General features: G+C 39.1%; 2 protein-coding genes across 2 annotated transcripts; both read right to left on the reverse strand.

Moving 5' to 3' along the window:
* Positions 1-221: 221 nt before the first annotated feature.
* LOC128685017 (leucine-rich repeat-containing protein 58) lies at positions 222-25,398 on the reverse strand. The gene is made up of 4 exons (XM_053771453.2): positions 24,595-25,398; positions 9,057-9,273; positions 6,060-6,261; positions 222-796 (listed from the first exon to the last, which is right to left on the reverse strand). The coding sequence occupies exons 1-4, from the start codon at positions 25,257-25,259 to the stop codon at positions 603-605; spliced, it is 1,278 nt and encodes a 425-aa protein (XP_053627428.1). The 5' UTR covers positions 25,260-25,398; the 3' UTR covers positions 222-602.
* Positions 10,244-10,955, reverse strand: LOC128685018 (glucose dehydrogenase [FAD, quinone]-like). The gene has a single exon (XM_053771454.2). It carries the CDS (start codon positions 10,879-10,881, stop codon positions 10,339-10,341), a length of 543 nt encoding a protein of 180 aa, XP_053627429.2. The 5' UTR covers positions 10,882-10,955; the 3' UTR covers positions 10,244-10,338.
* Positions 25,399-26,623: the final 1,225 nt, after the last annotated feature.

Here is a 26,623-nt window from a genome sequence, read left to right on the forward strand (position 1 = left end):
TATGAACATAAAGTGTTGTACACCATGTTACAAGTCAGTGGTATTTTCAACAAATTGCCTAGAAATGAAATGGCAGTGAGGGGGATGGGAGTGAAGGAATGAATAAGGGCAAAACCATAAGGTATCCAAAGTGAAGATACCTTACTAACATACTGATATTAATATGATAATTATAATTCATCCAATTACACTTCAAATGTAAACAGATAAAAAAAATAAAATTTTTCCAAACATTTACAATACATTGCTACATGGAACACTGTTTTTTTAACCCAATCTTCCTATATGACCTGGGTTATAAACAAGGTGTTATACAGTATTTTTAATTAAAAGGCTTCAAACTTAGTTTCATTAAATCTATTCTCATGCTGTACACCCTAGAAAAATATAACCAGGATTGATCTCAACCTCTCTCTCTCTTGTATAAAAAAATAAAAATCTTACCCAAAAACCTCCATTTAAAACATTAGCAACTGCCCAAAGCATGCACTTCAATGCATTTAATCCATATTACAGTTAAGAGACAAAGCTCACACTACCAATATGTTAACTAGCACACTATGTGAGCAAAAGATGAAGCAGAAAAATGAAAGACAACCTGGCTAGCCCAACAGAACTCGCTTCATCCTGGCAGCAGGTTCATCCTCTTCACTATCTGACTCAGACAGGGCACGATAGTAATCAGGAGTCTTTGAAGAGCATCGGGATGAACAAAGGTAGTGCATCAGTGGAACTCGATACATTCCACAGAAATCCACAAACTTGATGTGCTCTACACAAGATGTGAAGTACATACCTGATGAAAAATATAATAAAAATAAAATAAAATATTCTTGTGGCTATGAAATTCTTTCATAACTAATTAAAATACTAACTATTTTATCAGCTATTTGATATATATAGTGGTTAAGTAGCATTTCTGTCTCATACTTAACAAATTACAGTTTGGGTCTTCAGCAGTCCTTGCAGTTAACCCGTAAACGGTCCAAACGTATATATACGTTTTTTCAACATTTGAAAGTATGTAAAAAAAGTAGATCTTCTTTTTATTTTTTTACATTTGAAAATGTGCAAAAAAACTTTGATCTACTTTTTTTTTGTTACATTTGAAAATATGTAAAAAAAAACGTAGATCTACTTTTGTAGCACTACACATGTGAACGTAGATCTGATTGGACCGTTTATGGGTTAATGATCTACATAGGTTTAGCTCTTTTTTTTTTTATACTTCTCATGAGTTTACCTCCACGACAAACACATTAAATGTATGTTTTCAACCTTAAGATTAGCACTCATTAGTATCTTACATCATTTACTGCATGCCAAAAAAAAAAAAAATGCAAGAGAAAATTATTAATTCATTGGTTTAAAACAATAAAGGAACAGATATCTCAGTTATACTTAGGATAACTAGGAAGTTTTACAGACAACAACCACTTAAGTCTTTTATTGTAAAATTACATAATGAAATAAATTTCTATAAGCTAGAATAAATCCTCACTTCATAGGGTTCAGTAGAGTTAATTTTAGAAATTACCCTGAATGAGAGAGAGATCTTACTTCATGGGTCACTATGACCCTCTGTAATTTTCTCTTAAGTGTTACTAAAGAAAATCAGTAAAAACACATTGCAGTACTATATTTAAATTTACACTTCCATCTGACTAGATTCTGAATGTTAAACTGTGATAAGGAATTAAGGATAGCTCCATCCTCTGATCTTGAAATATTTGAACAGGTAGTATGTCAGTAGACAGCAACCACCCAAGGAGATACTACCGACCTGCCATGTGAGTGTAAAAATGAAAGCCTGTAATTGTTTTACATGATGGTAGGATTGCTGGTGTCTTGTCTCTGTCTCATAAACATACAAGATTTCAGGTACATCTTGCTACTTTTACTTACACTTAGGTCACACTACACTTGCATGTACAAGCATATACAGTGGACCCTCGACTAACGCTATTAATCCGTTCCTGAGAGCTCATCGTTAGTCAAAATTATCGTTAGTCAAGTTAATTTTCCCCATAAGAAATAATGGAAATCAAATTAATCCGTGTAGGACACCCCAAAGTATGAAAAAAAATTGTTTTTACCACATGAAATATTAATTTTAATACACACAAACTGAAGAAGACATGCACAGTTACATGACACTTACCTTTATTGAAGATCTGGTGATGACTGATGGGATGGGAGGAGGGGAGAGTGTTGATGGTCTTAGTGTTTAGAAGGGAAATCCCCTTCCATTAGGACTTGAGGTGGCAAGTCCTTTTCCAGGGTTACTTCCCTTCCCTTTAAATCTCTCAAACCAACCTTTGCTGGCCTTAAATTCACTCACATCACCACTAGTTGCTGGCATTTTTTTAATTAAATCGTCATACAACTTCCTAGCCTTTTCACATATGATTGCTTGAGAGATGCTATCTCCTGCTATCTGTTTTTTGTTTATCCACACCAATAACAGTCTCTCAACATTTTCGAGTACTTGCGATCTCAGTTTCGAAAACATAGTTGCACCTTTGGCAAGAACAACTTCCTTGATTGCCGTTTTCTTGCCCACAATAGTAGCGATGGTTGATTGGGGTTTTGTGTACAACCTGGCCAGCTCGGAGACACGCACTCCACTTTCATACTTAGCAATGATCTCTTTCTTCATATCCATAGTAATTCTCACCCTTTTTGCTGTAGGGTTGGCACTAGAAGCTTTCTTGGGGCCCATGGTGACTTATTTTGCAGGTGCAATCACTAAAAAGGCTGTGATAATATGAAATGTTCCGATTGTATGCTTGGAAGCGACCGCGGTGGCTGGCTGGCTTGTAAACACTGGCCAGAAGTGGACGCGTCTCAGATGGAATGAATAGTGTTGGTCGAGTTTTTTAGTGCTACTCGAGGCAAAATTTTTGCGTTAAAATGTATCGCTAGTCGGATTTATCATTAATCGATGCCATCGTTGGTCGAGGGTCCACTGTATATACACACCCCTCTGGGTTTTCTTCTCGTATTTTCTTACTAGTTCTTGTTCTTGTTTATTTCCTCTTATATCCATGGGGAAGTGGTACAGAAATCTTCCGTCAGCCATGCGTGTTGTAAGAGAACTAAAATGCCGGGGGCAAGGGGTTAGTAACCCCATCTCCTGTATAAATTACTAAATTTAAAAAGAGAAACTTTTGTTTTTCTTTTTGGGCCAACCTGCCTCGGTGGGATACAGCTGGTTTGTTGAAAGTAGTAGTATAGAAAAGCTAGTCCTTCCTAACCCATGATAACAATATCAGAGCCCAGCTGTAGGAGGACCAACTTAATTGTTTCTGAACCTTTGAAATGTTAGCTTCAAAACAACATTCCTGGTTACTATAGAGTGCCAGTCAAAAATGAAGGTTTCCAATACACATTTTGCAATATGTTTCTTGGACTAGCTTACCCAACCATCACCATCATGATTGTGTTTATTATGCTTTCTGTAATAATAATAATATACGTAATAAACTAAGCACTAAACATGAAAGGGTCATACAGTGCTGTAGGGTGGGATGTGGAGGTCAAGAAGGAGTGTGCAAGAGTAAAGGTAGGTTATGTAAGGTTTCCAGGATATTCAGCAATCAAATAGAAGATTGAGAAACGTGACCATATCTTATTAAAGATACAGGAACCATACAGGTATGATGCAGTATCAGGGACAACAGAGCTTGTAAATATGCTTGATGTAATGACTGTTAGAAAATTATCTGATTTCAGGAGTCATGTGACTTACACTGAAACTCGACTTCAGATTTAAATTCTGATTCCTGAAAATTTTGAATTAAGAATTACTTATACTGTACTCTCATTTTTCTCCATCACCTTAATTAACTTACCAAATTATAATCAAAATAAACGTTATCAAGATACGTACAGTGGACCCCCGCATAACGTTGGCATCGCATAGCGTTAAATCCGCATAGCGATACATTTTATCGCTAAAATTTTGCCTCGCATAGCACTAAAAAATTTGCTCAACGCGATTCGTCCAAGACGCATCCATGCGACCTCAGCCAGCCTCACTTGTTCTGCCAGTGGCATTGTTTACAAGCCAGCCTCCGCGGTAACATTCAAGCATACAATCGGAACATTTCGTATTATTACAGCCTTTTTATAGTGATTTCACCTGAAAAATAAGTGACTATGGGCTCCAAGAAAGCTTCTAGTGCCAACCCTACAGGAATAAGGGTGAGAATTACTATGGAGATGAAGAAAGAGATCACTGCTAAATATGAAAGTGGAGTGCACGAGTGGAAGTTGCACGAGGATTTAATTAGAAAAATGCCTGCAACTAGTTGTGATGCGAGTGAATTTAAGGCCAGCAAAGGTTGGTTTGAGAGATTTAAGAGGTGTAGTGGCATACATAGTGTGATAAGGAATGGTGAGGCTGCCAGTTCAGACCAAAAAGCAGCTGAAAAATATGTGCATGAATTCGGAGTACATAGACAGTGAAGGACTGAAACCTGAACAAGTGTTTAATTGTGACAAAACAGGCCTGTTTTGGAAGAAAATGCCAAGCAGGACCTACATTACTCAGGAGGAAAAGGCACTCCCAGGACATAAGCCTATGAAAGACAGGCTTACTCTTCTCATGTGTGCCAATGCTAGTGGTGATTGCAAAGTGAAGCCTTTATTAGTGTATCACTCTTAAACTCCCAGAGCGTTCAGGCAAAAGAATATCCTCAAGGCTAATTTGTGTGTGCTGTGGAGGGCAAACAGTAAGGCATGGGTCACTAGGGACTTTTTCTATGACTGGTTACACCAAGCATTTGCCCCCAATGTGAAAGATTACCTAACTGAAAAGAAATTAGACCTTAAGTGCCTCCTGGTGTTAGACAATGCCCCTGGTCATCCTACAGACTTGGCAGAGCGACTTTGTGGGGACATGAGCTTCATTAAGGTGAAGTTTTTGCCTCCTAATACCACTCCTCTCCTGCAGCCCATGGACCAGCAGGTTATTGCAAACTTCAAAAAACTGTACACAAAAGCTCTGTTTGAAAGGTGCTTTGTAGTGACCTCAGAAACTCAATTGACTCAAAGAGAGTTTTGGAGAGATCACTTTAATATCCTCAATTGTGTAAACCTTATAGGTAAGGCTTGGGAGGGAGTGACTAAGAGGACCTTGAACTCTGCTTGGAAGAAACTGTGGCCAGAATGTGTAGACCAAAGGGATTTTGAAGGATTTGAAGCTAACCCTGAGAGGAGTATGCCAGTTGAGGAATCAATTGTGGCATTGGGGAAGTCCTTGGGGTTGGAGGTTAGTGGAGAGGATGTGGAAGAGTTGGTGGAGGAGGACAATGAAGAACTAACCACTGATGAGCTGCTAGATCAACTTCAACAGCAAGAGGCCACACCTGAGGAAATTGCTTCGGAGGGGGGGAGAGAGAAATTGAAGAAGTTGCCTACTTCAAAGATTAAGGAAATCTGTGCAAAGTGGCTTGAAGTGCAAACCTTCATGGATGAAAATCACCCTCAAACAGCTATTGCAAGCTGTGCTGGTGACTATTACACTGACACTGTTGTGAAACACTTTAGGAAAGTCATAAAGGAACGAGAGGTACAGGCCACTATGGACAGATATGTTGTGCGACAGAAGTCCAATGACTCTGAAGCTGGTCCTAGTGGCATTAAAAGAAGAAGGGAAGCAACCCCGGAAAAGGACTTGACACCTCAAGTCCTAATGGAAGGGGATTCCCCTTCTAAACACTAAAACCATCCAGTCTCCCCTCCTCCCATCCCATCAATCATCACCACCTCTTCAATAAAGGTAAGTGTCATGTAACTGTGCATGTTTTCTTAAGTTTGTGTGTATTAAAATTAATATTTCATGTGGTAAAAAAAATTTTTTTTTTCATACTTTTGGGTGTCTTGCACAGATTAATTTGATTTCCATTATTTCTTATGGGGAAAATTAATTCGTATAACGATAATTTCGCATAACATTGAGCTCTCAGGAACGGATTAATAGCGTTATGTGGGGGTCCACTGTATTTTACTAAAGATGAAAATTTGAATACTTTGTAATTCATATTAGCTCATACCTTTGCATTTTGGATTTACACATCGCTGGCCATTACTGAGGTATGTTACAAGAGTTTGAGGCAGGTCTTGCGAGGTGTACTCAACCTTCTTCAGCTTAATAACTCGAGCAGCGAGTTCCAGCAGGGAAGGTGGATTGTACATAAGTTCCCGGGCACATGAATTTACGAATCTTGTCACAAGAGGATTATCACGAAGACTGAGCTGTGAGATGAAAATAAAATGTAATGAAGTTATAAATTAAATAAAAATAATCACATGTATTGGATTCTCATTTATTTGCATACAATATACTTTACAAAACTATACCAGTAACTTATATACTATATTGTATATGATAGGCTGGAAAAACTACATGTATTATATTCTGGGAAGCACTAAATCCGTAAGGGTCAAACAGCACCTGGGAAATGGGAGGTACTCAGGCTTTATTCAAGCCCCTCTTCAGTGGTAAAAATGATAGTACAACACTTCATAAATGCTTTTATTACCAAACACTTTTCTATACTGCATAGCTACACCTAGCTACATAGGCATAACAAGCAACAGTTATGAAATGAGAACCAAATAGATCCGAAGGGATACTAAGAAACTTTTCTTCTCTAACAGTGGCATTTCGTTGGATTGAATTGAAAGTAGCAAATGCTAAAACCACTGGAAATTTTAAAAAATTATATGAACAAATTATTGAAGATAGGACAATATGAGCAAAGCTTTGCTAATGTAGTCTTAAATACGTAATTACTGTAACTATAAAGAGAGGGTTCAGCATTAGCTATAACAATCTGCATGTCAATAGTTAGTCTAGCTATATAAACAGCAGCAATTCTATTATCTGGATTATTATTTCATGTCAAACTTTCATGAGGTAGATGAGAACCTTGCCTGGAAAGGATGAAAAAAATAATATAGGAATGAGTTAAAAAAAATAAAAGTAGCTAACCTAATAAATATCAAATATTAAAGAAGACACTATACAATAACAGTGAAATGAAAATAAGATAGAAAATAAATATTTTCTAAATGATTTCCCCACTAATTATAAGCATGGGAAAGGATACAGATAAAACATCTATGAAGCAGAAGCTGCCACTATTAACCCTTTGACTGTCGCAACCCCCAATCCTGAGGTGTCTCTTGGTGTCGCAAAATTAAAAAAAAAAAAAAAATTATTTTTTCTTATGAAATGATAGAGAATCTTTTCCCGATTGTAATGACACCAAAAAAACGAAATTTGATGGAAAACTGACGGAATTATGCTCTCGTGAAGTTAGCGACCTCGGCGCTGTTTACAAATCGGCGATTTCGCCCACTTTGAGCCCTATTTTCGGCTAATTCCATTGTTCCAGTCGCCCAAACTCATAGCTATTTCTTTAGAACTTCATTTTTTCTATCGATTGAATACAAGAAACTGCCCATTTACTGATTTCAACTACCTAATAATGTGGTCAGAAATTTGCAATTTGGCCAATTTCACGAAAACTAAAAAATATGACAATTTCAAAATAAGGTCCAGAATGAACAATGCAGACATTCCTGGCTCTAAAATAACATTTTCTTTGTTCATCAGTCACGTCTCCAGGCCCTTCTGATATTACTCTTGCTTTCTATTTTGAATTTTTATTCAAACAAAAAATATTAGACTTACTATTATGCAGACTACTGCAATGCTGTAATAACTGTATAAATAACATCAACCCATTCATGACTGCATATTAGAATGGCTAGTTGGACATTTATTGGACAATGGCATCATTTGTTTACTTTTGAACATTGGCAAAAATCAAACATTTCCCCTACTTTGAGCTCCATTTCTAGGTTCTTTTTATAGTAAAATCAATCAAAATCACCTCTATTTCTGTAATATGTTTTCCATTCTATCAAATGAGACCAAGAAAACGAGAATACAACCATAAATACTATACGAAAATAGACCACAAAGTCGGCATTTTAATTAAAAAAAACGGTCGGAGTTTTTTTTTTTTCTCATTATGCACTGCGTGCTCCAGGATTTTTTTTATATGGTGCACACTGACCACACAGACCCATTCTCTCACATGTGGGCCTACCAGCTTTCTCCTGCTTGATTTGAAGCCGCTAGAATTTATGAGTATATATACGTCAAACACGGCACCTCGTAAAACGTATATATACGGCCGCGACAGTCAAAGGGTTAAAGCATCATTCATTAATATACTCCTAATAAATTTCTTCCTCTCAGTCCAGGTCATTTCCAAGTTTCATTTATTTTACTTATTAAAATGTAATCACTATTATATTTGCTCATAAGATACAGTAATTCACTGGTACCACTCACCTAACTCTGGCATATCCTGAGCAGTCATACAACAAACTGACACAAACAGATGTGTCCACATCACATCAATGCTTCAGCATTATTAACTACACTCACCAATTTGATTCATCCATTGATGCCTACACTTCCATCTGCTGTAATAGTTTTTTCACAAATTGCTTATGTAGCACCTCAACCACAATAATGGTTCTCTGAACCATTCATCTACAAATAATATCCCTACTAACCTTTATTGTTAATACAATACTGTACTTAATCCATTAGTCTTTTCCAAGACAAAACCCACCATCTTGTACCCTCTAATACACACTTGTATATTGTACCCCCATCACATTCTTTCCTCTCAAGTGCTATTAGTAATTAAGTTTTTAGGGAGTCAAAGGTTATATGTGGATTTTTGACTGCACGGGGGAGGTCAGTGCCCCTAACCCTCGTATTGTTCAATGGTCAACTGTACTTACATTTAGAGAGCTAAAATTCTGCCGAAATTACAAGTTGACATACAAGTACCCCTTAATTTCTGAATACAATAAAATGCATATCCCCAATAACCAAAACACAATTTAATAAAAGATATTTGCAATTCAAGAAAGTTTTCAAGATTTCATTAAGTTAAAAGGACAATTATTGTAATTTACCATTTCAGCAACACAAGGGTTAAATTTCAGCAACATTAACGCACCTCCATAAGACCCCTCAGCTTAACTGCCCCAACAGGTAGGCAGCAGAGGTTGTTCTTATGAAGAAGGAGAGAGCGTAACCGAGTGAGGTTGGAGATGCTTCTAGGCAATTTCCGGAGACGGTTGTCACACAAAACCAGAGATCCAAGTTGTTGTAGTTCACCAAGTTCATCAGGAACAGTTTCCAGTCGGTTACCACCAAGGTTCAGTACCTGTAAACTGCAAATAAATATTGTTATTTATGAGCCTTTAACCCATCTGTACTTTAAAGGATATACAGTGGACCCCTGCAAATTCGTGCCTCTGAATTCGTGGATTTTTCCTTAAAACCTAACTAATATGTAATTGTTCACAGAAATCCCCGCAAATTCACGGAATTTTTTTTGGCTTTTCTCATGGCAATATATAATTTTTTACTGCACAGCTAATTTATCATCATCATCTTCATTCGGTATCATTCATTATTGGTGAGTACCCACACATTTAACGTTACTTTTACTAAATTAAATTATTACCGTATATTTACCATATGTATATAAAAGAAAAACAGGTTTGCATGAATTACAGTATAGCAAAGGAAAGGGGTTTGCATGAATGACTGTACATACGGGGATAACATCGGTAGTTTACATTCTAGCACTGCGGGAGACATAGTACATTACTGAATACAGGTTTATCTTTACATACTTTTTTTTTTAGGGGTGATGTATGAAGCCACGTTTAAAATTAAATTTAAGTCTTTCGGGGGCATATTTAGGGTTTAAACTATAAAAATACCCACTTATGGGCATTTTTTTTAACCTTGTCCAGAATTCACGGTTTTTCCAAATACAGTGGACCCCCGACTTACGATATTAATTCATTCCAGAAGTCTGTTCGGGTGCCGTTACCGAATGAATTTGTTCCCATAAGGAATACTGTAAATTAGATTAGTCCGTTTCAGACCCCCAAAAATACACATACAAAAGCACTTACAAAACTACATTTACATAATTGTTTGAGTTGGGAGCTGATCGTAAGGTGGGGGTCCATTGTACGTGGGTGGGCTTGGAACGTAACCCCTGCGAATTTGGGGGACTACTGAAAAGTAATACTGTACACTAAATGATCTGGTACAGTACTAGAACTGCTCACTCACCTTACCACCCCAAGACAACCAGCAAAAAATGTGTGTGACTGGTTTTCAATCCAAGTAAAAATAGTACTGTATACCTGGAGAGGGTTTCAGGGGTCAACACATCAGTGGCCAGGTGTGAGACCAGGCCATGATTTCATAGGTCTGATTTATATATTCAATCCTGTCGAGCACTTCCACTCTTGTTTTATCATGTCACTGCCCTTCTTGGCAATCATAATAGTAGGAGCATTTGTATTAGTATTGGTAATAAATGGCATAATGGAGGCATCCACTACTCTCAGTCCTCCCACTCCACAAACCCTCAGTGTATGAACCACCACACCATAAGGATCTGAAGCTGGTGCCATCTTACAGCTCCCAGTAAGATGGTAGAAAGTTATAGACATGTGATGGACATAGCAAACCAAGTAGGAATCAGAACTGTATATTTCACCAGTGCACCCAGAGAAAGTCTGATCATAAAACTTTGCTCTAAAGTTGCTGATGGAGGCTGAGGTGTTGCCCACTGCCAAGATGATCTTTATCCCTTTATCAAGGGCCTTGACATCATCTGGATGTGACAAAAGCTGAGGATCAATATTTGGATGATCGTGTACATTTGTTGACTTTAGCGTGATGGTTCTTCTACTCTTGGGTAGACCAAGGATGGGTCTGATACAGAATCCTTCTCTTCCCAATATTTCACCCATGTACTCATTAAATTTCTTTTTATCACATCCCCAAAAGCCAGAATTTACAGTACCCTTGTCAAATGCTATAATGGCACCACTGAAAAATAGTTGCATGTCGGGCCATAATGGATCACCTTCTTGTGACACTTTTACTCAAGCATTTAGGAAATTCAGTGGTGCTGCACCCACAGGTCCTTGTCTGGTGGCTGTGTTCCTTGATAGCAATGGGGTTGAATGTTTCCATTAAGCCCAGAGAAGATATGCCTTTAACGCCCAACCAGCTGAGACCTAAAACTTCAACGTGATTGTGCACATTATGTTGACTAATAAAATTCAAAAGTTATCTGGTTGCAAAATAATACTGCACCATCAAACCAGTCTCTTCAAGAACACATTAACCACATCTATTCATACACCTGTCCAACCTATAATTACTGCTATCCAAAGTTCTCACTTCAATGATGCTACCTTTGAGTTTGTTTCCTTCATCTCAAACACTGCTGTCATACCAATACTTCCCTATATCCTTTCTAAATCTAAATTTGTCTAAATTGAAGTCTTTGCTGCAAGTCCTGCCTTGGTTAGGTACTTTCAGCATGGTGTTTATATCCTATTTTTCTTTTGAACACCTCAATCATATCATTCCTTATTCTAAATCTTTCCAGAGTGCAAATTCAGTTTTCATCCTATCTTTGTAGGAAAAATACCTAATACATGGTAGTAGGTTGGTAGACAGCAACCGCCCAGGGAGGTGCTACTGTCCTGCCAAGTGAGTGTAAAACGAAAGCCTGTAATTGTTTTACACAATGGTAGGATTGCTGGTATCCTTTTTCCTGTTTCATAAAGATGCAAGATTTCAGGTACGTCTTGCTACTTCTGCTTACACTTAGGTCACACTGCGCATACAAGCATATATATACATACCCCTCTGGGTTTTCTTCTATTTTCTTTCTAGTTCTTGTTCTTGTATATTTCCTCTTATCTCCATGGGGAAGTGGATCAGAATTCTTCCTCCATAAGCCATGCGTGTTGTAAGAGGCGACTAAAATGCCAGGAGCAAGGGACTAGTAACCCCTTCTCCTGTATATATTGCTAAATGTAAAAGGAGAAACTTTCGTTTTTCCTTTTGGGCCACCCCGCCTCGGTGGGATACGGCCGATGTGTTGGAAGAAGAACTTCATCTTGCTCTTTGAAATTTCCAGTGCATTCACAGGTTTGTCCATAAATATACAGTGGTCCCTCGTTTTTCGTAATTAATCCGTTCCTGGAGGAGCTACTAAAAACGAAATTTACGATTTGCGAATCAATTTTCCCCATAAGAAATAATGTAAATACAATTAATCCATTCCTGACACCCAGAAGTATTAAAACAAAAAATTTTTTTACATGAAATATACATATAGTACATAAACAATACAATGGGAAATGATGAATGAAACATTAACAGCATAACACTTACCTTTATTGGAGATTCTTCTTAGTGTATGGGAGACTGGAGGAGGAGAGAGATTGGATTGTTTACAGTTTGGAAGGGGAATCCCCTTCCAGCAACACCTCAGGTACCAATTGCTTCTCTGGGGTTGCTTCTCTTCTCTGTTTCTTAATGCCACTAGGACCACCTTGAGAGTCACTCTAGTCCTGTCTCGCAAAGTAACTGTGGAGAGAGCTCTGTTTCTGGCGTCTCTTTAACACTTCCTTAAAATGGCCCAAGACTTTGTCACTGTACATATTTCTCACCTTCTTTACCACAGGCTTGGCACTAGGAGCTTTCTTTGGAGCCATGGTAGCTTATTTAGTAATTGCAAGCACTAAAATGAGTGGAATATTATGAAATATTTCGTAGGAGCACTTGAGGGGACCTTCACTCACTGGTAAACAATGCCAGACTGGCTGGGTAGGGAGGCCGCCCCAGCTCACACCGTGCGTAGGCGTCCCGGACGAACTACTATTCATGAGTCAACCTATGAAAAGCGAGTCCATGTTTATACGAAAATACCCATTGGCGAAATTTACGATTGCCGAGAACTACAAAAAGCGAGGGACCACTGTACAGCATTATCTAAATATGGCCTTACCAAAGATATGAGGTATTGAGCAACAGAAAAGAACAAACACCAAATTCACAAAATGGAGAAAACTGCAGGTGTGGGGGAGATCAGAGCTAAGAAGCTTAATTTATTTTGTTATGGTGATCTGAGCCAAACTTACAGATGTAGAAGGCAACATCTGATTCCCACAGACGAACATTACAGAACAGATTTGTTCACTAACCCAGATTTGAGCCATGGTGGCACTTATTCTTTTCTTCCACCTCATACTTAAATTGAGATGTAACCTTAGGACCTCCATTATTTATACTACTTGATTATTATAATAATCAAATAAAGTGCTAAACTGACAGGGATCATGCAGTATACCACTTGATATGAAGCCAAGAATCATACTAGTTTTATTGCAATTACTTATGCACTGTTGTCTTGATTTTATTGAATTCACTTTAACCAGAATCCAGAGTACAGTACTGTACAGTATTTAGCTTATAAGTACCATAGTTTTTTCTTTTCCAAGAATTAGAATCTTGCAGTAACAAACATTGACTGGCAAACTGAGCTAGAAATCTATACAGATATTGACGAATGTACAGTGGACCCCCGCTTAACGATCACCTCCCAATGCGACCAATTATGTAAGTGTATTTATGTAAGTGCGTTTGTACGTGTATGTTTGGGGGTCTGAAATGGACTAATCTACTTCACAATATTCCTTATGGGAACAAATTCGGTCAGTACTGGCACCTGAACATACTTCTGGAATGAAAAAAATATCGTTAACCGAGGGTCCACTGTATTAATAATTTTCTAAAAAAGACCCAATACCTCTATAACAAGCACTGCCCTAAAAAAACTAAACAGATGACAGCTAAGAGACTGAACAGTCCCTGGCTAACACCCAGCATTCTCAAATCCATAAATACAAAACACCTATACGAAAAACAGTACAGAATGGGTCACATATGCCTCAAATGATGTAGTGGAAGTTTTAGCAGTAAAGGTCGAGAACCAAAACCTAGTCATTGTGGTAGTCTACAAGCCTCCGGATGCAACATCCCAGCAATTCCAGGAACAGCTGTTAAAAATTGACCACTGTCTGGAAAATCTTCCAGCTCCTGCACCCAACATCTTGCTCCTGGGGGATTTCAACTTAAGGCACCTAAAATGAAGGAATATAGCAAATAATATTGTTGCAGTAATAACACCAGGAGGCAGCTCTGATGAAAACTCACACTCACACGAGCTTTTAAATCTCTGCACAAAATTCAATTTAAACCAGCAAATAATAGAGCCTACTAGACTGGAGAATACACTAGACCTCATCTTAACTAACAATGATGATCTGATAAGAAATGTCACCATATCAAAAACAATATACTCAGATCACAACATAATTGAGGTTCAGACACGTATGCGTGGAGCCCCAGACCGACATAATGAGACTAGTCACGAGGGAGCATTCACCAAATTCAACTTCAATAACAAAAACATAAAGTGCGACCAAGTAAACCAAGTCCTAACCGATATAAGCTGGGAAGATATACTAAGCAACACAGACCCCAACTTATGCCTAGAACAGATTAACTCGGTGGCACTCGATGTATGCACAAGGCTTATTCCTCTAAGAAAAAGGAGGAGTAGATGTAAAATAGAAAGAGACAGGCGCTCCCTTTACAGGCGACGGAAAAGAATAACAGAGCAGCTAAAAGAGGTCAATATATCTAAAATGCGTAGGGAGACACTGGTCAGAGAAATAGCAAGCATCGAACTTAAGCTAAAAGAATTCTTTAGGAGTCAGGAATCGCGGGAAGAACTAAAAGCCATAAATGAAATCGAAAGAAACCCAAAGTATTTCTTCTCCTATGCCAAATCAAAATCGAGAACAACGTCCAGTATTGGGCCCCTACTTAAACAAGATGGGTCCTACACAGATGACAGCAAGGAAATGAGTGAGCTACTCAAGTCCCAATATGACTCAGTTTTTAGCAAGCCGCTAACCAGACTGAGAGTCGAAGATCAAAATGAATTTTTTATGAGAGAGCCACAAAATTTGATTAACACAAGCCTATCCGATGTTATCCTGACGCCAAATGACTTTGAACAGGCGATAAATGACACGCCCATGCACTCTGCCCCAGGGCCAGACTCATGGAACTCTGTGTTCATCAAGAACTGCAAGAAGCCCCTATCATGAGCCTTTTCCATCCTATGGAGAAGGAGCATGGACACGGGGGTCGTCCCACAGTTACTAAAAACAACAGACATAGCCCCACTCCACAAAGGGGGCAGTAAAGCAACAGCAAAGAACTACAGACCAATAGCACTAACATCCCATATCATAAAAATCTTTGAAAGGGTCCTAAGAAGCAAGATCACCACCCATCTAGAAACCCATCAGTTACACAACCCAGGGCAACATGGGTTTAGAACAGGTCGCTCCTGTCTGTCTCAACTATTGGATCACTACGACAAGGTCCTAAATGCACTAGAAGACAAAAAGAATGCAGATGTAATATATACAGACTTTGCAAAAGCCTTCAACAAGTGTGACCATGGCGTAATAGCGCACAAAATGCGTGCTAAAGGAATAACAGGAAAAGTCGGTCGATGGATCTATAATTTCCTCACTAACAGAACACAGAGAGTAGTTGTCAACAGAGTAAAGTCCGAGGCAGCTACAGTGAAAAGCTCTGTTCCACAAGGCACAGTACTCGCTCCCATCTTGTTCCTCATCCTCATATCCGACATAGACAAGGATGTCAGCCACAGCACCGTGTCTTCCTTTGCAGATGACACCCGAATCTGCATGACAGTGTCTTCCATTGCAGACACTGCAAGGCTCCAGGCGGACATCAACCAAATCTTTCAGTGGGCTGCAGAAAACAATATGAAGTTCAACGATGAGAAATTTCAATTACTCAGATATGGTAAACATGAGGAAATTAAATCTTCATCAATGTACAAAACAAATTCTGGCCACAAAATAGAGCGAAACACCAATGTCAAAGACCTGGGAGTGATTATGTCGGAGGATCTCACCTTCAAGGACCATAACATTGTATCAATCGCATCTGCTAGAAAAATGACAGGATGGATAATGAGAACCTTCAAAACTAGGGAGGCCAAGCCCATGATGACACTCTTCAGGTCACTTGTTCTATCTAGGCTGGAATATTGCTGCACACTAACAGAACCTTTCAAGGCAGGTGAAATTGCCGACCTAGAAAATGTACAGAGAACTTTCACGGCGCGCATAACGGAGATAAAACACCTCAATTACTGGGAGTGCTTGAGGTTCCTAAACCTATATTCCCTGGAACGCAGGAGGGAGAGATACATGATTATATACACCTGGAAAATCCTAGAGGGACTAGTACCGAACTTGCACACGAAAGTCACTCACTACGAAAGCAAAAGACTTGGCAGACGATGCACCATCCCCCCAATGAAAAGCAGGGGTGTCACTAGCACGTTAAGAGACCATACAATAAGTGTCAGGGGCCCAAGACTGTTCAACTGCCTCCCAGCACATATAAGGGGGATTACCAACAGACCCCTGGCAGTCTTCAAGCTGGCACTGGACAAGCACCTAAAGTCAGTTCCTGATCAGCCGGGCTGTGGCTCGTACGTTGGTTTGCATGCAGCCAGCAGCAACAGCCTGGTTGATCAGGCTCTGATCCACCAGGAGGCCTGGTCACAGACCGGGCCGCGGGGGCGTTGACCCCCGGAACTCTCTCCAGGTAAACTCCAGGTAAACATAACCAGAGACCAAACAAAACGTTACTCGTCAATCCTAACCAGCCTGATAAGAAGGGCAAAAAAATTGTATTATGAGAACAGATTATCCAACTAACGAGGTGATATAAAAAAAAGACCTGGAAAACCCTATCAGAAATTCTAGGAGCAAAAAAGATATCACAAAATAGCGAAATAAAATTAGCAAAATCAGATGAACCCCAACTCCCACCAACAGAAACAGCAAACAGACTCAATGATTTCTTCTCCACAATAGGACAAAACCTTGCCAATAAAATTCCAAGCTCAGATACCCCACCAAATGACTACCTCACTGGCAGCTACCCGAACGCACTGTTCCTAGCTCCGACTAACCCATACGAAGTCTCCCTTATTATCAACACACTAAAAAACAAGGCAGGAGATTTAAATACCTTACCACCCTTTATATACAAAAAAGTGTCACAAGTGCTATCACCAATCATTGCAACACTCTTTAACAAATCCACTGAATCCTCCACCTTCCCTACAGTTCTCAAAATAGCAAGGGTCACCCCGATCCATAAAGGAGGAGACCAAACAGAGTTGAATAACTATAAGCCAATATCCAACTTACACTCTCTCTCAAAAATCTTTGAAAAATTAATTCATAAACAAATCTACTCCTACCTCATCTCCCAAAACATACTCAACCCCTGCCAATTTGGATTCAGGCCTAATAAAAATACTAATGATGCTATTATACACATGCTAGAACATATATACACTGCAATAGAGAAAAAAGAAGTCCCACTGGGGATCTTCACTGACTTACGTAAAGCTTTTGATACAGTTGACAACGACTTGCTCCACATAAAATTGTCACACTATGGTATAAGAGGGCACTCCCTCAACTACCTCAAGTCATACCTCAGCAACAGAAGCCAATATGTGTACACAAATGGGGCAAACTCTTCCGCACAACCAATTACAGTTGGTGTCCCACAGGGAAGTGTCCTTGGCCCTCTTCTCTTTCTCCTATACATAAATGACCTACCAAATGCTTCGCAATTACTCAAACCCACACTATTTGCAGATGACACTACATACGTCTTCTCTCACCCGAGCCCAGTCATGCTAGCCAATACTTTAAATACCGAATTACAGAAAATATCTACCTGGATGAGGACTAACAAACTTACACTAAACATTGACAAAACCTACTTCATTCAGTTTGGTAACAGAGCTACAGATGTCCCTCTTAACATAATGATAAACGGAACACCTATCACAAAGCTAACAGAGGGAAAATTCTTAGGAATCCACCTTGATAATAGACTCAAATTTCATACACATATACAACAAATTTCTAAGAAAATTTCCAAGACCGTAGGCATACTATCGAAGATACGGTACTATGTTACACAGTCAGCCCTCCTGGCCCTATATCACTCTCTTATTTACCCCTATCTCACCTATGGAATTTGTGCATGGGGCTCAACAACAATTAACCATCTCAGACCACTAATTACCCAACAAAAGGCTGCAGTCAGAATGATAACAAATTCCCACTACAGGCAGCACACTCCACCAATATTCAAAACACTAAACCTACTCACCATACAAAACTTCCATACTTATTACTGCACCTATTACATACATAGAACACTTAACTCTGACATTAACCCTCCCCTCAAACATCTCCTTGCCAACCTCAACTGAACACATGACCATAACACAAGGCACAGATCACTCTCTGATGTTCCTCGTGTCCATCTCACGCTATGCAAAAACTCAATGCACATCAAAGGCCCTAAAATCTGGAATTCATTACCTGTAAATATAAAAGAAACACTACCTGTTTATAAATTCAAGTCTCTTCTCAAAGATCACTTACTCACCCAAAACCAAATAAATACTGAATAACTGAACTTATAAATTGTTTATCTTAAATGTTTCTCACAATTATATCACATAAATGTTAAACCTAAGACCCAATCTAACTTTGTTATCTTTTAAATACACTACCTAACAGAATACATAAGAACATAAGAACGAAGGAACACTGCAGCAGGCCTACTGGCCCATGCGAGGCAGGTCTAAGTCTCCTACCGGCTTAAGCCAATGCACCCAACCTAGTCAGGTCAGGTCACCTTGACTTAAGGGAGGAACACGGCAACCGTCCTGGTAGCACAAGCTAATCAGGTCCAACTCACACCCACCCACACCCACTCATGTATTTATCCAACCTATTTTTAAAGCTACACAACGTTCTGGCCTCTATAACTGTACTTGGGAGTCTGTTCCACTCATCCACAACTCTATTACCAAACCAGTACTTTCCTATATCCTTCCTGAATCTGAATTTTTCTAACTTAAAACCATTGCTTCGAGTCCTGTCTAGGCTAGATATTTTCAGCACACTATTTACATCCCCTTTATTTATTCCTGTCTTCCATTTATACACCTCAATCATATCCCCCCTAATTCTACGTCTTTCTAGAGAGTGAAGATTCAGGGCCCTTAGTCTATCCTCATAGGGAAGGTTTCTGATACATGGGATCAACTTTGTCATCCTCCTTTGTACATTTTCCAGAGCATTTATATCCATTCTGTAATACGATGACCAAAACTGTGCAGCATAATCTAAATGAGGCCTAACCAAGGATGTATAGAGTTGAAGAACAAGCTGAGGACTCCTATTATTTATGCTTCTTGATATAAAGCCAAGGATTCTATTAGCTTTATTGCGAACACTTATGCACTGTTGTCTTGGTTTCAGATTACTGCTAACCAGAACTCCTAAATCTTTTTCGCAATCCGTAATATTAAGATCTACATTATTTAGTTTATATGTGGCATGGTTATTGTCCTGTCCAACATTTAGAACTTTGCATTTGTTTATATTAAACTGCATCTGCCACCTCTCCGACCACTGCATCAGTCTACTCAAATCTTCCTGGAGTGCTCTAATGTCCTCGTCAGAATGAATTCGACGGCCTATTTTGGTGTCATCGGCAAACTTGCTGATATCGCTCTTTATGCCCTCATCTATGTCATTTATGTATATTGTGAACAGCAGGGGGCCCAACACTGACCCCTGTGGAACACCGCTCGTGACGCTTCCCCACTCTGATTTCTCCCCATTTATGCAAACTCTCTGCTGCCTACTTGTCAACCATGCCTCTATCCAGGAAAAAATTTCTCCTCCTATTCCATGTGCCTTAATTTTCCTCAATAGTCTCTGATGTGGGACCCTGTCAAAAGCCTTACCGAAGTCCATGTACACAATATCATATTCATTACCATGATCTACCTCCTCAAATACCTTAGTGAAAAAAGTTAACAAATTCGTAAGGCAGGAACGCTCCTTTGTAAAACCATGCTGAGATTCGTTGATTAATTTATGCTTTTCAAGGTGGCTACGAACTGCCTCGGCAATTATTGATTCCATAAATTTTCCCACTATGGAGGTTAGGCTTATTGGTCTATAGTTTGAAGCTAAGGACCTGTCACCTGCTTTGAAAATAGGTATCACATTTGCCATTTTCCACTTATCTGGCACCATGCCAGTTTGTAGTGATATGTTGAAAAGATTAGCCAAAGGTTTGCTAAGCTCCTCTTTACATTCCTTTAGAACCCTTGCATACAGTTCATCAGGGCCTGGGGATTTGTTAGGTTTTAATTTATCTGTTTGCCTAAGGACCATGTCACTTGTGACCCTAATCGTGCACAGTTTATTATCGTCCTGTTCCACATAATTTATCATTTCTGGAATATCGCTGGTATCCTCCTGTGTAAAAACTGAGAGGAAGTATGTGTTAAAACTTCTACACATTTCCTTATCACTGTCAGTGAGTTGACCCGAGGAACTTTTGAGTGGGCCTATCTTGTCCCTGATCTTACTTCTGTATACCTGAAAGAATCCTTTTGGGTTAGTCTTCGAATCTCTTGCAACTTTAACCTCATAATCTCTTTTTGCTTTTCTAATTCCTTTTTTTATTTCTCTCTTTAACTGAATATATCGATTTCTTAATTGCCCCTCTCCTCTTTTGATTTGCCTATATGTGCCTCTCTTTTGACCAATTAGATATTTTAATCTATTGTTCATCCATTTAGGATCATTTTTGTTTGACCTGATTTCCCTATTTGGAACATAATTTGACTGAGCAGCTAGAACTATGCCCTGGAAAGCGTCATATCGGCATCCATCACCAACTACCTGACCCTTAGTCAGGTCATTCCAGTTCAGCCCACCTAAGTAATTTTTCAGTCCTATGAAATCAGCCAAGCGGAAGTCAGGGACAGAGACTTGATTGCCATTATTAGGGGAATTCCATGATATATTAAAACTGAGTGATTTGTGATCACTTTCCCCAAGCTCATCATTAACCTCAAGATTATTAATTAGTGTTTCCCTACTGGCAAGAACCAAGTCAAGGAGGTTATTTCCCCTAGTTGGCTCTGTCACAAACTGTTTTAAAAAACAATCCTGGATCGTATCAAGAAAGTCACCTGACTCTAAATTTCCTGTCAAATTGCTCCAGTCAATCTGTCTATAGTTGAAATCTCCCATTAGCACAACATTTTCGTTTGTAGATGCCTTACGAATTTCGTCCCATAGAAGTTTACTGCACTCCCTATCAAGATTTGGGGCCCTGTAAATCACACCCAAAATTAGTTTTTCTCGGCCCATTCTACTGAATGTACAGCAATGCATGCAACCACATGACCTGTCTTTGTAATACTCATTTGTGCTTTATTGTTATCTGTTTACAATAATGTTTTATCACTGATTACATCATTGCTTAGTTAATCTTAAGTTAATTTTAAGCCTGCCCATAATGCTATGCATACAAGTGGCTTTGGCATGCTGCTCTTACCTGTATTTTTTGGTACCTCTGTATGTTTACCTGGAGTTTACCTGGAGAGAGTTTCGGGGGTCAACGCCCCCGCGGCCCGGTCTGTGACCAGGCCTCCTGGTGGATCAGCCCCTGATCAACCAGGCTGTTGCTGCTGGCTGCACGCAAACCAACGTACGAGCCACAGCCCGGCTGATCAGGAACTGACTTTAGGTGATTGTCCAGTGCCAGCTTGAAGACTGCCAGGGGTCTGTTGGTAATCCCCCTTATGTATGCTGGGAGGCAGTTGAACAGTCTCGGGCCCCTGACACTTATTGTATGGTCTCTTAACGTGCTATGCCCCACCCCTGCTTTTCATTGGGGGGATGGTGCATCGTCTGCCAAGTCTTTTGCTTTCGTAGTGAGTGATTTTCGTGTGCAAGTTCGGTACTAGTCCCTCTAGGATTTTCCAGGTGTATATAATCATGTATCTCTCCCTCCTGCGTTTCAGGGAATATGTATGTTCAAATTATAAAATAAATAAAATATGTAAATAAATAAATAAATTTGACTGCATTGAATTGTGTCTGCCATTTCTCTCTGACAACAAACATCAACCGATTATCCAGGTCATCCTGCAGCCTTCTAGTGTCCTCATCAGAAATTATCTGACTGCCTAGTTTAGCATCATCGGTAAACTTACTTATATCTGCATATACTGGTACTGTATATATGCATGACCTAACCTACTGCAGTGTACAAAATCACCTAATTTTGTCTTCCCAAGACAGAACCATGTCTGTTTTGTCTACCCAACTTCAAATTATGAATTCATCAATTTTCAATTCCTGTATACTCATCCTGTACTAGACTTAAGTAAATGTAAGATAAGGTAACTTAACCTAACCTAACCTCATTTTATCTAACCAAACCAAACCTAATTTAACCTAACTGATTTTTGCTAATATCCAGAGGCATCGCTAGGGTTGGTGTCACCTGGGGCGGAATCTTTGGTGTCACCTGGGGCGGCATCTTTGGTGTCACCCCCATGAAATCCAAGGGCGGGGGGATGGGGAGAGTAAACTCCAGTTATGTCAGTACTGCATGCCAAGTAACTAATGTTTAGCAATGAGAACATTTAAGGGCCATAAACTGAACAGGAGAATACTTCTCAACTTTATGAATGATAAAATAAATAATCATAGTAATATTAAGGAAACATAAACTCAAATACCACTTTGAGTATAGGCAACAGATCCTACATTTATTCATCTTCAACAGTGCCAAAAAAAAAAAAAAACTTGAAAAATAAAGAAAAACATTGCAATATCAGAGAAACACTAGTTCCAATTTGACCTTGAGTATAGGTAACATCTCAGTGAATCTGACCTTACATTTCCTTGCCTTCAATCCTTCAAAATCATCTATCACATCAACAAAATCAATGATTTTCCCTATATAGGCCTATTTGTACTCTGTAATCATATAACAGGCTATAGAGAAATGAAGGATTATTCTCTTATGTTGGTGCAGCACTGTTTTGGGCATTAGTGTCACCTTTAGAGGCTCTATGGTGTCACCCCTTAAATGGTGTCACCTGGGGCGGCCTGCATCCCCCGCCCCCCCTTACGATGCACAAGAAAAACTCATTTATTCCATAAGGTACATCGGTTGTATGTAGTGAAGTGAAGAATAATGACCAAGTTCCACCATGTAGTTGGCAAATGCATTGTAGACTTAATTCATATTACATTAATTAGGCAATGTCAAGATACAGTACAGCAGAACTCAGACATAACACAAGACACAGAAACCTCTTTGATACCCCCAGAGTCGGACTCAACCTGTGTAAAAACTCCCTGCCTGATGTCTCTAAAGGTCCCCTATTTGCCAATCACTTCAAAGTTATTGTTAAAAAGCATCTCATCCTCTTAATGTAATCCAGGCAGCAATTCACTACTCAATACCTATCCTCATCCACTTACATCCCTGTTCTTCTTCCAGTCTTCCTTCAAATCCCATGTATAATTGGTAATATGTATTGTCCCATTAGATTTATATTATAATTTAAGTAACTTTGTAGTACCCACAGTCAGTGGCCAGGCGTCAAACACCTTTTATTGTACAGCAATAAAGGAATGGAACAGACTACCCGCACATGTCAAAGCCAGTCATAGCATGAACCAGTTCAAGAAGACTGCCAAAAAGTGTCTGATGAATGAAGCTACAGAAAGGGAGGGGAATGATTTTCTATTTTTTAGCTAAAATACGTGTAAATTTTACCTTATTCCTTGTAATGACCCTCGTATTGTAGATAGTCTTAATGACCCTCGTGTAGTAGATAGTCTTTTTAGTATGATAATAAGATGTTATCTTCATTGTAGAATAATAAGAAAATATTATAACCTTTATATTATAATAATAAGGTAAAAGGACCCCAATGGAAATAAGTCACTCTGTCTGACTTTTTTGGGTTATCCCAGGTTCTCTACACATATGCTGCTATGTATGATAATTCTATGTAACTGTATTTGTGTATACCTGAATAAATTTACTTACTTACTTACTAACTTGCTGTAATTTCACCACCCCTATTCAATCATGCCATAAAATGGAAGATCACTGAACTGGTTTAAATAATATGTGTTTTGTGAGTGATCACTTTAACATTTGCTACCTTTCTTGCTGAATGTAAGATTGTATTTATAACTACACAAGAAGTCCTACTTAATGCTATGTCTAGTTCTTAAGTAGTTCTTACAGTCAGTTGCTTGAAATACACTATATAATCAGTGGTTTTTCTTTTATGCTTGTTTTACTTATGCACCTACCCATGTATCTACATTAGCTGCTTGCTCAAAGAAATAACATTATTGTTGGCATTAGACTGGTTATCTTAAAGTTATGTAGCATTACTCCCCCCCCCCTGTATACCTGGAGGGTGTTCTGTGTCAATGCCCCTACGGCTGATCGATGACCAGGCCTGGTGGTGGATCAGGGCCTGATCAATCAGGCTGTTACTGTTGCGTGCATGCAAACTGATGTATGAACCACAGTTTAAAACAAAATAAACCTAACTGAACAATGCACTGAAAAGCAAGAAAACAGTTTGAGTTGCAACTCACCTTTGCATAGCTTTGATATCTGGAAGCACATCTGTGATCTGATTGTTTCCAAGATACAAATATTTAAGTCCATTCATTTCATACAACTGATTAGGCATTCTTGTCAGTAGGTTTCCACTTAGGTTCAATTCCCTAAGCTTAGTGAGAACTGACATGTCTTTAGGGAGACCATCATCAGTCAAACTGTTATTGTGCAACAACAATGTCTGTAACTCTGGCAGCTGAAGCAGAAAGTCATTGACGTGTGTCAGGTTATTACTGGACAGATCTAAACTTCGTAGCTTGGAAAACTTCATAATCTCGAAGGGTAAGGTTAAGAGCATGTTGTGTTGCAGCAGGAGTTTCTGTGTGACTGTATCGTGAATGTTGTCGAGGTCTGTGTCTGTGAGTGAGGAGTGAGAGAGTCTGGTGTTGAGGTCCTCTATGCCAGTCCTGGGACGAGTCCCACCATCACTGCCTCCCTCACTCTCCTTCCCATTACTGGTGCCTGGTGTTGCATAGTATTGCACATCCCTGCGTTGCAGATGTTGCTCCCGGACACTGTTCTTGAGGTGCACAGCCAGGGAGTCAGTGTCCAGCATCAAGTAAGACAAGTCCAGACTGGAGGACTCCACAGTGTTCTCACTGTCAGAGCTCTCAGACGAGTAATACATGTTGACAGCCATATTTAAAGGGTCCACAAAATACAGATGGTTAGAAGAGAGTGGAGCATGCGAGTGTCAGCAGAGGTGGACTAAGAGCCACATAGCTACTAGGTGGGGCCAGCACAGCCCTGGCAACTGACTGTGTTTATTTACGTCACAGTTGTCTCAACCTCTGGCCACACAATGAAAAACTAATGGATAACCTCTTATCTCTGGCCTCGTCTACAGTACTGGGTGGCCTTAACCTCAAATATATGTTTTTCTGTTTTAGGATTTTTCCCTAAAAGTCATTTATTACAATTATTGCTTATAAAATACATAGATGGCTAAAGTCTGTATTCTGATCACGTGATTGCTTAGTGATACTTTTTTTTTTTGGTTAACCAAGTTAGTGCTACATGCAGTCTCAATATTTCTAGCAATATAACAGTTAATTCTTTGGTATTTTAATACATCTAGTACTACCAGTAGCCTATTAATAAATAATGTGCTATAATGCTGATACTGTGGAAATACTGGAGGTGCATTTCCACGGTATCAGCTATACAAATACGTACAATTTAATATTAATGTCAGTCATTGCCAGGAGTTATCTGACCTCTACGAGTTTAGCGCTTCCCCCATGAGTACAATACAATTCATCATACAAACTAATTTAAAATTATCGTGACATGACAATAAAGTTGGAAGCGAGCATTACACAGCTTGAAATATGCTTATCAGCATACAAGACACGAGTCACAACACGTGTTTTAAACAGATCCTAACACATCATCTGATTTACCAGCAATGTTTTTAATAATATTAGCACCATATAGCACGGATAAGATTTATGAAAAGCTGAGCAGTGAAGATGACATATATTTCTATGCAAAAGCTTAGATCATCAGTAGATTGGAAAGTGCTCATGACTTGACGAGATATATGTCAGGTAGCCATAATTATATATTCAGACCTGACATTCAAAAATAATTGGGATAGTCCATTTAATTTACACAAGGTTCATGTCCCTGGACCCATTACGTACCTCTGTAATCTGTAAATACCTTTGTAACTTGTCATGATTGTGACCAGACTTACCTGGAGTTCATTACCTTTGTAAATTGTGAGTTCATTACCTTTGTAAATTGTGAGTTCATTACCTTTGTAAATTGTGAGTTCATTGCCTCTGTAACTTGCTCAGCTGTCAAAACTTTGGAGTCCAGTCCCTGGACCAATTATGTACCTCTGTAATCTTTTGACTACCGCCCACAGGATGGGTATGGGGTGCATAATAAACATATTAAACTAACTAAACTAAACTACCTATATATACTTAAAATATATGTCGTTGCAGAGATCGCGTTTTAGCTCCTGGCCCGCCTTTTAACTTGACACCCCATCTC

This window comes from Cherax quadricarinatus, chromosome 5 (assembly GCF_038502225.1).
Source record: "Cherax quadricarinatus isolate ZL_2023a chromosome 5, ASM3850222v1, whole genome shotgun sequence".
NCBI lineage: Eukaryota > Metazoa > Arthropoda > Malacostraca > Decapoda > Parastacidae > Cherax > Cherax quadricarinatus.